Raw genomic sequence first — 16,245 nt, 5'->3', positions numbered from 1 at the left:
ACAAATACATAATTACCAATCTATTGCTCTCTCTTAAATTAAATGCTCTCTGAAGATAAATATCAATTTAAAAACTGAAGCAAAAAACAAACAAACTGGCCAACAAATATTTAACATCAACCAAAATGAATTAAATACTTAACGTACACTAAAATATTTCACAGATATCAATAACCAACACAGTGTAGATATGCTGTCAAACCAAAAATCTTTCGGACACCAGATTTAATGTTTGATATTTTTTTACTAGTGGGTGCAAGACATTATAGCTAATTTATGTAAGTGAGAATGGCACAATAAAGAAAACTGACATTTTATAGTCAAATTCTTCACAATGCGGACTAGTAAAATTTATAAAAATGTGGGACCATTTTTTTGTTACATACCTTTCTATCAAAATTATCTGACATTATCAAGATGAATTTGTTCTGACAGTTTAACTCTTTAGCTCATGGTCATATTTTATCACCATTTTCTAAACTACAGCAAATAAACTTTGATAATGTGAGAAATGTTGAGGATGTCTGAATACATTTTGGTTTGACTGTATTGTAAGTCCTTAATGAAACTGAATAACAGGTCTCTAAACGACTCTCTAAAAGACATGATTAACACCACAAAATCAGGAATCTTTTCGCTGATATTAAATTGAATAATTAACTACATTTTTTCTGTTAATTTTTCACGGTTTCTTTGAAGTCCTCACGTTCTAGAGAGAGCTGCCTTTAGGCTTGAACACTGGGAACAATGAGACACACTTGACTGCATTTGATATTCATCTCTATTTCAAAGGATTGAGGAGGATTATGTTGCTCTTGTGGCGAAATCTTCTAAATAGCCACGGTCAATTATATCTTGATCTTAAAATAGATCCTCACATTAGACTGTTACTGTATTTTTCAATCATTTGAGAATGCACTCGGCACATAAGATCCACCTGGCACCACAGGACAAACATCCTTAGTTCAGGAAAAAATAAGGCTGAACTCTTGTGCTGATCTAAGAAAATCACAAATTACATAGCCCTATGCCTTCAGAGAATACAGATATTGCCTTTATAGGCTCCATACTCTCCATACAAAGATTGCCTGGTGGGAAACGAAGCTTAAAAACAAGTCTAAACTACTTTCACAACAGATATCTCCAAAAACTTGAGCCAGTAACCTCTTATCAACAACGAGCACTCAGTTTTTGTTTTGTCTTGGAGATGATGGAGCAGAAGAGTGATAAAACTGTAGTTGATACAGAGAGAGATGTGGGTTATCACGACACAAGAATGTTCAGTTCGCCAACAGTACTAAAAGCAAAAAGATGAAGGGCAATCATTTATGTGAAGCAATAGTTGAAGCATAATGTGTCCAAGGAATTTTTTTTTAATCAGACTTTAAGTTAAAATACACATGAATATTAAAGGGAAAGTGCGTATCTTCAATCTAAACAAAAAAGGTACAAAAGCTTTCACTCGGATGGTACCTTTTGAAAAGATACAAATCTATATTTAGGTACTAACATGTACACTTTAGGTACAATTATGTAGCTTTAAGGTACTTACATGCCCCCTTTAGGGGTAAATAAGGTACAAAACTTTACCGTTCAAAAGGGTACTGCCCCAGTGACAGCTTTTGTACCTTTTTTCTAACAATGCATTTTTTGTTTTACAAAGTTGATAAGCAGGGCAGAGGAATTTTTTTTAATTGAAAACTCTAGGAATGCATTTTTTTCCCATGTTTACTGCCTAGTTTTGCCTAGTGCTGCGTTTTAAAACACTGTCATGTGCAAGGCACTGTAAATGACAAAAGTGCAATGGTCAAACGCACTCAACTAAAAAAAAAGCTAACAAAAAGCTAAAGTCAAATTACAAAGATCCCTATAGCAAGTGAAAACACTCTCTCTTTATGGTGCCAAATCCTTTATGGATCAACATAAAGGCAGCTGACTGTGTTAATCATAAAAGATAACATCACAGAATGATGTCACAGAGTTGCCACAAGGGGAATATCCAGTATCTAAAGCCTGTTGAAGAATGAATGACCCTCAACATCAAAAGCTCATTTCAACTCATTTGCATTGCACGCATATACGTCTCGCAGTGGCTCATACATATTTCACAGAGACATGAGAGACTGATGACTAAAGTAAATGTGAAAAACACAGAAAGACGACTACTCTGCAGAGGATAATCGATTTTCTCTAATCACACATTCAGCTGGAGATACATTTCCCCTTTGGGTAAACAGGCTTGCCGTTCTTCACCTCTACATGTAATATTTACAGAGCCTTTGGTAGTCAAGGTGTCCAAAGATGCAAGTTCCATGTTTTTAACTCAATTTCCTTACGCTAGTGCATATTTCATTCTATCTTTTTATGGATTTTGCCATTCATGTTTCACTTCCTCCTGTCGTTGCCTTCTGGCTTGCGTCCAATGTGCTGACAAGCCTTTGGGTGAGTCTGAGTTGGAACCCAAATAGTCCTTCCTCTTCTACTGTTCGCTTAATCATCATCTAAAAACAACCGGGATATGCTGTTTAATGAGAACATGCACTGTTCCTTTAGTTTACAAGGCTAGAATCAAGCACAAATGGATAAAAAAACTACTCTAAGGAGAGAGATTATAGAAATTGTCTCTGACAATGCGGCTACAGACTGAAGTGGTAAGCAGGGATGTATTAATTTTTTTTCATCTCTCACTCCCTAACTGAACAGGCAGTTGTGGGAGAATTGAAAGGGATTTCTGCAAATCCCCACAGAGACCTTTATCTTAACAAATATTACAGAAAAATCATCTCTAGTGCCAAAGACCTCAGTAAAAATGTTGAATCCTTGGACAAGACAATTCTTCAAAGGTAATCACTGCATGTCAAGAGTTATTACTTCAACAATTGTGGAAAAAACTTCTGTAATGCAGTAAAATATCACATTTGATTTACAAAGGATTTGAATATAATAGTTTCATTTGAAAATCTTAGAGTTACAGTACAGTATAACTCAACTGGACACAATTCTATTTCTGCTAAATAACAAATAAAACATTAAAACAGCAATTTTAACCTTTGCAAAATAACAACCAATGCCGCTCTGACACGACATGTTCTCACACAGTGAAAAACACATTGCGGAGCAAAGACAAGAGTGAAAGACAGGTTACTTCTGATATGGAACAAGGTCTCTGCTTTAAAATGGTAATTTAAGAAATTCAAACTTTAAACTGGCTCTTTAATGTGTTGTGACAGATCATTGCATTGCCTTATTAGATCAATCGACACTCAAACCAATCGTCTTTTCTTCTTTACTTAAAGCACGGAAAAACAGCCTGATTTAAGACTAGAAACAAATACATAACTTCAAGTTTCTGCATTAACTACAGATTTCATTCGAAACATAGCCCATCTTCTTCATTCATTAGAAAATGATAAAACTAGCTCTGCTCATGACAAAAGGCCAAAACTATTTTTTTCATGACTAAAGCCTTGCCTGTTCACTCTCACCGTTTCAGTTAAAGCCCTTGTCAGCATCTGGTGAAAACAGAGTGAACTGAGAAAGAGGAATTCCATGGTCATAAACCTTGACCAACGACCTCTGACCACTGCAGTCATTCAGTTATCCATTGTATCCAAAGTTGCAGCACTAGAGAGAGGGATCTCTTTTGTGGTAAAGTGCCTTTAAAATTCTTTATGGATACATATAACCATGTTCCTGTCAAAGGTCAGGTTGTAAAAAACCAAAACCATATGATTTGTCTGCTCATATCAAAGGTAGAAACATTAGGAAGTACTCTAACGCAGTCAGTTTGTAACTAGTTCACGGCTCTGTTTAAAACATAAGGCACTGATTCAATCTCAGGAATTAAACTCTGCTGAATCAACAAGATGACAAAACATAATCTCGTGAAATCCGGTTGCCAACTTAAAAGAAGCCAAAAAAATATTGAGGTCTTTTGAAGCTCAGCTGGTAGATAAGAGGAAGCAAAACATCCTATGGCAAAGAGCTACAAAAGCATTATATTTTCAAGGCAAGATATTTTTCGCAGACAGCATCTCAGGGAAGATATAGAAGCCTTCAAATATTGCCCTTCAAATTTAAAACCCAATTCACCCTCTGGTGAATAAAACGTAACCTCATATATCAACGTCTAGGATGTTCTTCCACACAAAACTGACAGGGATACCAAAGTACTACATTTAGGCTCTTCGGCATTTGTTATATTTCACATCAATCTTCTGTTTTCCTCAAAAGTAGCAGTCAATTGAACACAAAGCCAAAGCCCAAAAGTGGGACTTTGATTTTACCAACGCTAAAAATGCCAATGCCCAGATTCTCAACCTTTATTAATTTACACACTCTTAAAAATAAAGGTGCTTTAAAAGGAACCATTTTTGGTTTCACAAAGAACCATTCAGTTCATTCTCTTTCTTACCTTTTTATAATCTGAAGAACCTTCTTTCACCACAAAGAAAGGTTCTTCTCCTCTTGTTAAAGGTTTTTTATGAAGCCATTTAAACAAAAAAGTTTCTTCTATGGCATCGTGAAGCACCTTTGTTTTTAAGAGTGCACTCTGTTTAATATTTTTTGATTAAATTAAATAGTGTGATATCATACGAAGGGTGTGCACTTACGTCATGATTTGGTCAGTTACCCGGATGTGCAGTCATATTGGAGATACTCAGATGTAATCAACAGCATGGACTGCACAGTTAATGTTCAGCTGAATATGTTGTTTTACTAATTTGTGTCTAAACCGTGGAAAAATGTGTGGAAGCTGCTTAATCATATAGAGGAGGACTTAGTAACCAGAAGAAGGGCACATGTTAATATGTGGTAAAGATACGTACAAGCACTTTCAATTAAGATATTAGCCCAATATTTCACCTAACTGACTGGAAATGATAAGAACAAATATGAATGTTGTCAGAATTCTTGCCCTGGAAATCCTGGTTCAGTTTGACCACAAATGCCTTTTGTTCTTCAGACTTTTTTTTGCACTCTTCTCCTTAATTTGTTATAACTATTGGCAGTCTAAATTACTCCAAATGTTGTTTCCCGGTCCAACCGACGAGCACAGCCGAAAACATGACAATAATTGGCCATTTTCAGCAGCAATAATCAGCAAAATATGCAAGTTTTGTTCGATTTACATTCAGTGCCTCTATAGATCAGTTTTATTTCGGCCACCGTTTTGTAAAATATTGCATCGGAAACTACTGAACAATCTTAACCTTCATCAGAAAATGAGAAATCCACAGTCTCCAAGCACTAAAAAAAAAAAAAAAAAAAAAAAAAAAAAAAAAAAAAACAAGATACTCTGCTTTTCTTTAATTTCTCGTTACAGTTTCATCTGTAGGACACTCATCAGACCCAAATGACTTATTTTCCTCGGGTATCAAAGGGAGAAACAAAGAAAAAAGGAAGACACACACAGCTTTGTGAGAGCTGACCGAATCTGTCATGCACTTTGGTTCATCCTGATGTTAACAAGCTTTGATTTGAACAAGTGACTGAAAGCAGTTCGGCCCCATCCCAACACCGCCACTGTAATCCTGCCAACAGGGGCAGAACAATCAGCATGTCAATAATTGTGTTGTGGAGCAGATATCAGATCAAACACATTTCTCGGTGGACATAAAAGCCCCCTGTTTTTCTATCCTGCCCGCATCCGAGGCCAGCCGCGGCTCCAAAAAACAATCCAATAGGGAAAATATTCAGAATCTGACCCTTGCATAACTAAGGTACTAGAATCCGTGATGAGCATCTGTGCAACCCTGGTACCATCGCGGGACTGCCCATCCACCCTCGCTGGTTGCAGAAACTCATTTCCTCGCTGAGATTCGATCTTTGACATCTGTTTAAAATCTATTGCGTAACTAGCAGTTCTAGCAGGAAAGGACAAGGCAAAGGTCAGGTCAATTTAACCTCTTCAATAAAATGAATTCATGGTGTAAAGCATGATATAAAGGAACACAAGCTGCAGCATCGATGTCTCATTCAATGTAGAGAGGAATTCAACATGAAGTGCCCTGAGCTAGATGAAGGACTGCTAACCAGCTGTTCAGCCACTTGCTTATGCTACACTACATGAAGCTTAAAAATTGGACCCACAAGCAGCCGTCGTTTTACATTATGAGGTTAAATGATAAAATGGCAATAAAACCGGTAGAGAAACTAGTTAAGCAGCAAAGTCTTTGAAGTCCAGTATATCGTAATTCCAGCCATGCATACAGAACACAGCGTTTCAGGAGAAAAATGACTTGTGAACAACAAACTGTGATCAATACTACACTACAAACAATTGCATTACATACATTCAGAATGCCATAAGGGAGCAATTCCCAAATGTGGCGCGGTCCATTCACCTCATTGTGCCTTGATCACAATATCAAATGCACTCACAATAGAAAATGAGTTGGCTGACTGCGTCTGATGGACAGCTATGGAAACAAAGCACGAAACACAACAAAACCTCAAGACAGTACGTGTCATTTATTATAAAGGGAAGTACACGAGCTGAATATTCGCCTGTGAGATAAGACATTTCAGCAAACTTCCTTCGAGACAGATGGTACGTTACTAAAAAGTGTGGTTTCATGGTACACCACCCTCACTCAAAACTGAGTGCAATATGTACAAACTGTCAAGTGATGATTAATGAGATACAGAAATCAAAAGTTACTGTAAACGCAAATGTGTTGTCTTTTTTGGAGGATTAAGGTCCTTTATACGACAGTCAGCTGTTACAACAGTGCTAATATACAGTACAGGTACAGTCCATATGCACTGGACCTTTCAGTGTTTGTATTATCCTATCACATAAAAACACACACTCTTAATTTTTAATGTGTAAATAAGCTATTAGCCCAATAAATAATTTGGGGTTTGCACTTATGTCATGGTTTGGTCAGGTACCCGAATACAAAGCCATACTGGAGATACTCAGATGTAATTAACAGCATAGACTGGACGGTTAATGTACTACTGAATACGTTGTTTTGCTAATGTATGCTTTCTAAACCACGGAACAAATGTGTGACAGCTGCTAAATCATATAGAGAAGGACTTAGTAAGCAGGAAAAGGCAAACTAAAATTAATAGGTGGTAGAGATACGCACAAGCAGTATTAATTAAGAAATTAGCCCAATATTTCACCTACCTGACTGCAAATGAGAAGAACAAACACAAATGTTGTCAAGATTCTTGCCCTGGAAATCCTGGTTCAGTTTCAACTACAAACACTTTCTTTCATCAGACAGTCTTTTGCACTCTTCTCCTTGATTTATTATAACATTTGGCAGTCTATAGTACTCCAAGGCCTGGTTTCACAGACAGGGCTTAGACTAAGCCAGGACTAGGCCATAGTTCAATTAGGACATTTAAGTAAATTCTATAAATGTGCTTAGAAAAAAACATTACTGGTGTGCATCCTGAGACAAAACAAAGGCACTGATATATTTTAAGATCAATCAGTGCAAGTTTCTTTCAGCTGAAACAGCTCACACTTACATTTTAGTCTAGGACTAGGCTTAAGCCCTGTCTGTGAAACCGGAGGCAAATGTTTTTTCTGGGCCGATTAGTACAGCCCAAAACATGACAATAATTGACCAATTTCAGTTGAAATAATCAGCAAAATATCCGAGTTTTGTTGCATTGTTTACATTCTGTGCCGCCAATATGGCCAACTGATGACGAGTCGTGAAAACACGATAGGGAGATAGAATAATAACACAGACTAAGTAGTAAAATTTCTATACTATACTGTTATTGAGCCGTTAATATAACTGGAAGCAACTGACCCCAGAAATCTTGTACATTCACGCTACTAACTGTATTGAATATCATGCTACTTCAGATATGCTTAAATGGCGACTAACTCTATAGATCTCATTATTCAGTAAATTTCAATAAAGATACAACTTTTTGATCATAAATGATTCGATGACTAGTAACACACACACACACACACACAAATATATACCATCTACTGGTAACGACGTAAACTGCAGAAAGCCTCACACTGACAGATTCTCAAATCTTTTAGTGAACGTAATTAAAAGATTCAAGTCACTGAGAAGAATCCTAGTCTCTTTCATGAATAAAATGTCAGACTAAATATCAGCCCTCAGATTTGCTAAACTAAATATAACTCATGTATTAATCGTTGCTTTAGCACTACATTGTAACATTCATCACTGAAACTGCTCGTGTTGTTTGTACAAGCAGTTAACGTCCCTCTCGCTCCGACGAAAATCGGCGTATCAAAGCTTTTAAAAACGACTTCGAAATAAACGCGGCTTTTAGAAACACAACGGGCTTTGAATTCAGTGAAAACAAACGCGGTTATTTGATAGTCTCTCAGTGAAATCACAGCACGGAGCGATAACACTATCTTTGTGAGTCCACTCAACAGACTTTGGCTATTTAAACGTTTGGGCTTCTCTCGCCGTGGCGACTGTTTTTCCTCATTCGTCCGTAAACGAAATATTTCGACACAAACACGCCGAATAACTTATAATAGCGGCGATCCAGCAACATGCAACATGAAGCGAAGAGAAAAACCTACCTTTCGACTCAGCGTTGTCCCCGAATAGAAATAATATGCTATGCCTAGAACCCAAAGCACAGCGAAACATAGTAATATCCTAGATTTCCTGCGCATTGCTGTGATTTTGGATGGGAGAATACAGTGGCTGACTCGGGGTTTGTGCCGTGAAAAGCCACTGACGTCCACGTTCTGCGTCTCGCTGTGGCTACAGCGCTCAACTAACACGAATTCACCAGCAGCAGCGGTTGGATAGAGGAAGAAGCAGGAAACAGCCAGCATCACCGGGTTAGAGGGGAAAGGGTAACCGACTTTAATCCAATCACGCTCCGCAGAGACGCGGACGGAGGAGGGGTGGGGGTGGAGACATCCATCGTTAGCCTGTACCTCAAGATGCGATGAGAAATCATTGTTTGGTTCATTCTGGATTTCTGACAAACACATTTTCTTATAGACTGAGTTATTGTCTTCACACGGAAATCATATGAAAATACGCTCACTTTACGCTAATATACACATTGTGTAATCTTATGTGAGTGCACACATACTGCACAATGTCTTTTCCCGGCTGTTCACTAATGACTAATTTATTAAATCTAGCAAATGGTTTTAATTTTTTAACTTAGTAAGTAATTAATCACCAGAAATGCATCTAATAAAACTGTGAATAGTTTAATGAATCTTGAAAAAGTTTATGTGTCAGCAGTGGTGCAGTGATGTATTCCAAGCCCTTATGACTGTATATTGTGCCTCATTTTCAAAAAAATGTAAAATGTTTTGTATATTTTAATTGTTTCAAAAAATGTGCAGGTTTATTAGTTAACTACAAATAAAACCAAACCTATAAAAATGCATTACTTAAAATGTGTTAAATGCAAAATAAAATAAATAATAAATACTAAAATAACTAAAACTGAAATCAAATTGAAAAACTATATAGACATATTAAAAAAACTAATATAATCACAAAGAATATTAAATATAATAAATAAATATATATAAATAATAAATACATGTTTAAAATATGATTTAAAAAAATAATAAACAGCATTGCTTCTGACTGCTGTCTTTGAATTACAAACAAAATTATCTGCAAATTTTCATTTTTGGGTGAACTATTATTTTAAATGAATGATTAAAAACACTAAAAGTGCAACATTAAATTCTCATTCTGATGGCACCCATATACTGCAGAGGATCCATAAGTGAGTAAGTGACACTAAATTTCTCTAAATCTGCTCCAATAAAGAAACAATCTCCTCTGATGGCTTGACGGTAAGTACAATTTTAGCAATTTTTCATTTTGGGGTGAACTATTTAAAAAATATATATATTTAAAAAGGTGCAACATTAAATTCTCATTCTGACGACACCCATTCACTGCAGAGGATCCATAGGTGAGCAAGTGATGCTAAATTTCTCTAAAACTCCTCCAGTGAAGAAACAATCTCATCTGATGGGTTGTGGGTGAGTACATTTTCAGCACATTTTTATTTTAGGGTGAACTATTACTTTAAAAAATGGTTTTAAAAAACTGCAACATCAAATTCTCATTCTGACGGCACCCATTCACTGCAGAGGATCCATAGGTGGACTATTAGTGACACTAAATTTCTCTAAATCTGCTCCAACAAAGAAACAATCTCGTCTGATGGCCTGAGGGTGAGTACATTTTCAGCAATTTTTCATTTTGGGGTGAACTATTTAAAAAGGTGAAACATTAAATTCTCATTCTGACGGCACCCATTCACTGCAGAGGATCCATAGATGAGCAAGTGATGCTACATTTCTCTAAAACTCCTCCAGTGAAGAAACAATCTCATCTGATGGGCTGTGGGTGAGTACTTTTTTTTTTAGCACATTTTCATTTTAGGGTGAACTATTACTTTAAAAAATGAAAAAAAAAAAAAAAAAAAAAGTGCAACTATACATTTATTATGACAGCACCCATTCACTGCAAAGAATCCATAGGTGAGCAAGTGATGCTAAATGTCTCTAAACCTGCTCCAGTGAAGAAACAATCTCATCTGATGGGTTGTGGGTGAGTACTTTTTTTTTAGCACATTTTCATTTTAGGGTGAACTATTACTTTAAAAAATGGAAAAAAAAAAAAAAAAGTGCAACTATACATTTATTATGACAGCACCCATTCACTGCAAAGAATCCATAGGTGAGCAAGTGATGCTAAATTTCTCTAAAACTCCTCCAGTGAAGAAACAATCTCATCTGATGGGTTGTGGGTGAGTACATTTTCAGCACATTTTTATTTTAGGGTGAACTATTACTTTAAAAAATGGTTTTAAAAAACTGCAACATCAAATTCTCATTCTGACAGCACCCATTCACTGCAGAGGATCCATAGGTGGACTATTAGTGACACTAAATTTCTCTAAATCTGCTCCAACAAAGAAACAATCTCGTCTGATGGCCTGAGGGTGAGTACATTTTCAGCAATTTTTCATTTTGGGGTGAACTATTTAAAAAGGTGAAACATTAAATTCTCATTCTGACGGCACCCATTCACTGCAGAGGATCCATAGATGAGCAAGTGATGCTACATTTCATCTGATGGGCTGTGGGTGAGTACTTTTTTTTTTAGCACATTTTCATTTTAGGGTGAACTATTACTTTAAAAAATGATAAAAAAAAGTGCAACTATACATTTATTATGACGGCACCCATTCACTGCAAAGAATCCATAGGTGAGCAAGTGATGCTAAATGTCTTTAAATCTGCTCCAGTGAAGTAACAATCTCATCTGATGGTCTGAGGGTCAGCTAATTGTCATTTTGGGGTGAACTATTACTTAAAAAAAGTATTCAAAAAAAGTGCAACATTAAATTCTGAATCTGACGGCACCCATTCACTGCAGAGGATCCATAGGTGAGTAAGTGATGCTACATTCTCTAAATCTGCTTCAGTGAAGAAACAAACTCATCTAATGGCCTGAGTATATTTTCAGCAATGTTTAATTTTGGGGTGAACTATTACTTTAAAAAATGATTTCAAAAAAGTGCAACATTAAATTCTCATTTGACGGCACCAATTGACTGCAAAAGGATCAATAGGTGAGTAAGTGATGCTAAATTTCTCTAATTCTGCTCAAATAAAAAAACAATCTCACCTAATGGGCTGAGGGTGAGTACATTTTCAGCTAATTTTCATTTTGGGGTGAACTATTGCTTTAAAAAAATATTTGGGTGAACTATTCCTCTAAGATTATGTTGATGTAACTAAATGTAAATCATTTTAAGATTTATTGGGTGCCCCTGGTTGAGAACCACTGCTCCAGAATCATTCCCACCTTTCACCCTTTAGTACTGTCCTGTGTATCAGCACCATTGCTCAGCTCAAGTGTGATGCTTAATAAAAGGTTCAGAAAATGATTTTTTTTTTCTACTAAAATGAAAGCAGTTTTACACTTCTCTGCTGAATGTCTGCTGGAATCTCAATGAGATTTAAATATTTGAAAGAGACCTTCAGAGATTTCAAGATGAGCCGCGCTGGTCCCTGCAATAGCTGTCTGATGACGGTCGACAGTGACATTCATTTATTTATCAAAATGGGTCCACTGGGTGTCTTTTAAAACCTGTGGAAAAAAGCCAACTAATGTATAGATAAAAATGCTTTAAATTATCAATAGCCTACTGTGATGAATAATGTAAGCTACAGTTAGCCAAACCCAGATTCTTCAGTTTTAATTAACTCATTAAAATTTGACCTAATATCCAAAATGTTTTTGAGCCATCTAATAATTTGAATAAAGGACGAGGCTGATTTAGAAACACTGCTTCACTTCCAAGGAAACACTTGAATGACCTACTTTTCATACGGTGACAAGCACTGCAGACTGGATCTTTATGTACACACAGCGCTGCAGTTAAAAATTTGGGCTGGCAAGTGACACCCCATTCAATCCCTTTTCAAACTTGAGCAAAGCACTTATCCTCAGATTGCTCCAGGACAGCTGTTGATGTTGTAAGTGTGCTGTAAATTGATTAGAATTGAATGGCTTTGAAATAACAAATAGACAGATGATTCAATCATGATGTGCCAAGAACACTCAAATATAATAACACAATAAGGTAAATGGTTTAGGTTATTTATTTATTTATTTACAAATGACACCAATATATAGGTTATATAAGAGTACAAAAAATTTAACTTGATGTCTGAAGGAATGTGCAAAATACACTACCAGTCAAAAGTTTCTGAACAGTAAGTTTTTAATGTTGTCTCTTCTGCTCACCAAGCCTGCATTTATTTGATCCAATAAAAAAGCAGTACTATTGTGAAATATTTTTACTATTTAAAGTAACTGCTTTCTATTTGAATATATTTTAAAATGTAATTTATTCCTGTGATCAAAGCTACATTTTCAGCATCATTACTCCAGTCTTCAGTGTCACATAATCCTTCAGAAATCATTCTAATATGCTGATTTGCTGTTCAAGAAACATCTTTTATTATTATTATCAATATTTAAAACAGTTGAGTACATTTTTTTCAAGATTCTTTGAATCCAAAGATCAGCATTTATCTGAAATAAAAAGCTTTTGTAACATTATACACTACACTATTTAAAAGCTTTGAGTCAGTATATATGTGTGTGTGTGTGTGTGTGTGTATATATATATATATATATATATATATATATATATATATATATACACACACACACACTTTTTTTATTTATTTAGCAAGGATGCTTTAAATTGATCAAAAGTGACGATAAAGACATTTTTAATTTTAGATAAATGCTGTTTTTCTGAACTTTCTATTAATCAAAGAAACCTGAAAAATTCTACTCAGCTGTTTTCAACATAATAAAAATAATAATAATTATAATTATAAATGTTTTTGAGCAGAAAATCAGAATATTAGAATGCTTTCTTAAGGATCATGTGACTGAAGAATGGAGTAATGATGCAAAAAATCCAGCTTTGAAATCACAGGAATAAAGTACATTTTAAATATATTAAATTAGAAAACAGTTATTTTAAATAGTAAAACTATTTTAAAATTTTACTGTTTTTGCTGTGCTTTGAATCAAACAGGCTTGGTGAGCAGAATACTTCTTTAAAAAAAAACATTAAAAATCTTTAACAATCAGAAACTTTTGACTGGTAGTGTATATCAAAAACATGAAATAACCTTTAGCTCTAAGGATGCCATTTAAATATCAAGATTTTCAAATGTCATATAGGAACGGCAACATCTAAAATGTCCCCAGACACCAAGTTATTCCTATTTCAATTTAAGCCATTTTCTGTATCACAATGAACTGAATTGCCATGATTTTACATGACCGGTGATCGGATATCCATCTCATCGCAATGTACTGCAAGTCTGTCAGTCTCACTTCATTATAGAAAAAAATACCTCAAATGACCAATACAGTATTCTGGCATTCTTCAGATTCTAGCAAAAACCAACACAAGCCTCAAGAATGTCATTAAACATCATTATTATTCTGTAACTGTGTGGCTGTGCTTGGCATCTAAAACTCTTTACTGTGAGAACATTTGGCTCGTAGCCTACAATTGGAGACTGCTTGTCATTTCCTATGGGATCCATATTTTGTAAAAGGGCTGTAATGCTTTATTGCTCCCCCACCCTTCTACTCTTTTCAGTCCCCCCGAATCAGTCATAAGGATTTCCTCTAGATTAGAAGATCCCTTGAGAAAGCTAGGAGAAATGAGAATGAAAGGTGAGGCTATGCTTAAACTGCCATATTTAGACAGGGAGTGTGATTATAATTCGGAACTACTGTTTTGTCATGTTAGTGGTGACAAAACTACGTTTTATTCTGTTATGAATATCCCTCTGCATAAACGCCCTGTGACAGATTTTCAGTGTACAGTTATGTCAAGATCAAAAACCAACAATAAACTGTTTTCTGTTTTGAGATAGAGCCAGGAGTGTATTATAAAAAACGTCCAGGGAGTTTATGGAAAATAAAGATCTCCTAGTGGCTATAAAAGGTCAACATGTTTTTATGAAAGCTCCATCTCCATAGGGAAATAACAGCATTCTCAAAATTGGCTGCTGTACTTTATAACAACATGAAGTCAATGACCACCCTTAACCTTGATTGAAAAAACAATAACATTCAAAAGCAATTTGATTCCAAAAGACAAGCCGTCATATTTATAACGGCGCACGTTTTCAAACATGTCAACACTGAGCGATTTAACCTCAGATATAAGGCCAGTTGACTGTTATGACAATAAGCGTACAGCCATGCGTGAAATATGGTCGAACGCAAGAAATAACATTGGAACTCCATAATAAACACACACTGACGCATGTTGCTATAACCTTTGATATATGTGTGATTCTAATTGTTATTCGAAATTTTAGACAGAAATCCATGCTCTGTGAGTGTGAACAGAATCATTTTCATCTTACACCAGTTATTTTTATGACCTATCTGTATATGTGTACTGTGAGCAAATATCTTTTTTCCCTCTACATTCAGTGGTTTGTTGAATCTAAGGCTCTACATTTGAGCATTCACCAGGGCTAATGAGGCGAATCTGTTTTTCAACAGACTTGGCCGTCATCCACTGGTCTGATCATCCCTGCCAGCTCTTGGGTGCCGGCTGGGATGCTTTCAGCCCCGCTCTACTCCTTTCCTTACGTGCAAGACCCCCTACAGACACTAATTCTAGGGTACCTGCTATTACCTGACTTTGCTGAACTCTGTTGGGGAAACTTCATGCAGGAATAGCTGCAGAGCTTCTGTGAATGTGATGAGGATGGTGCAACTCTTGATAACTAACGATACAAACCGGGTCCCCTAAAGCAGTGGTTCCCAACCATGTCATCTTTGTCTGACACACCCATTTCTGGTCTGGTGTGTTTAAGACGTGCAGTGTTGGATGTGCTCTAGCAAACATGGTTGGGAACCACTGCCCTATATGGAGCAGTGGTGAAACAGCTCCACCATCAGTTTATCCCCCAGACACACATCTACACATTCCACAGAGCACCACAAGTGCCACTTAGTCAAGAACTTAGTCTTAGTCAAGAACTTGTTCTTGGATTCCTCCACTCTAGGATACATTCTTAAAAATGCGACGTTGATGGTTCCATGAAGAACTTTGAACAATCATGGAACCCTTCAAATGCAGAAAAGGTTCTTTAGATTTTCAAAATGCTCTTCAAAATGGTTCTTTCAAGAATGTTCACTGAAAGGTATTTTGGGGAACCAAAAAATGGTTCCTCTATTGCATCACTGCAAAAACACCCTTTTGGAACATTTATTTTTAAAAGTGTGACTGACATGGTTGTGAGCAATACTAAAGCACAACTAATGATAAACTACCTGAGGGATTTCCTTTTTGAAAAGCCTCAAGTGCTTTAGCATGTGTAACAACAGTTTCTTGAAAATACCATTAGCCATCAGACATTTAAGAGCTACTGGGAATCTTTGTAATCATTGTAAAATATGACAATTCCAAGTAGGGTGACCACTAGTCCTGAAATTGGGAGTTTTGTCCCATGACCTCCAAAACCAGAACTGTCCAATACTGCTCCTACACTGTAAAAAGTTTTAACCAGTTTCAATTTAAAAACCTGTTCAGCAGCTGCCTTAATTTTTTAAGTTAAATCAGCTTAAAACTACCAATCATTTTAACTTAATAAAAATGAGTTGATTTAACTTGTGAGTTGAAATTACTTAAGTTGATTTAACTTAAAATTGTAAAGCAGCT

General features: G+C 36.0%; 1 protein-coding gene across 1 annotated transcript in view; it reads right to left on the bottom strand.

The window, feature by feature from the left end:
- Positions 1-8,749, bottom strand: part of galnt2 (UDP-N-acetyl-alpha-D-galactosamine:polypeptide N-acetylgalactosaminyltransferase 2) — a 112,783-nt gene extending 104,034 nt beyond the window's left edge. Inside the window, exon 1 of the mRNA XM_073833967.1 lies at positions 8,549-8,749. Coding sequence (XP_073690068.1) covers positions 8,549-8,644 — 96 coding nt within the window. The 5' untranslated portion in view covers positions 8,645-8,749. The remainder of the gene's footprint in view (positions 1-8,548) is intronic.
- Between the last annotated feature and the right edge of the window lie 7,496 nt (positions 8,750-16,245).

This window comes from Garra rufa, chromosome 2, assembly GCF_049309525.1.
Source record: "Garra rufa chromosome 2, GarRuf1.0, whole genome shotgun sequence".
In the NCBI taxonomy this organism is placed as follows: Eukaryota; Metazoa; Chordata; class Actinopteri; order Cypriniformes; family Cyprinidae; genus Garra; species Garra rufa.
Note: the sequence above shows the minus strand (reverse complement) of the source record. Positions and strands in the feature narration are given on the sequence as shown.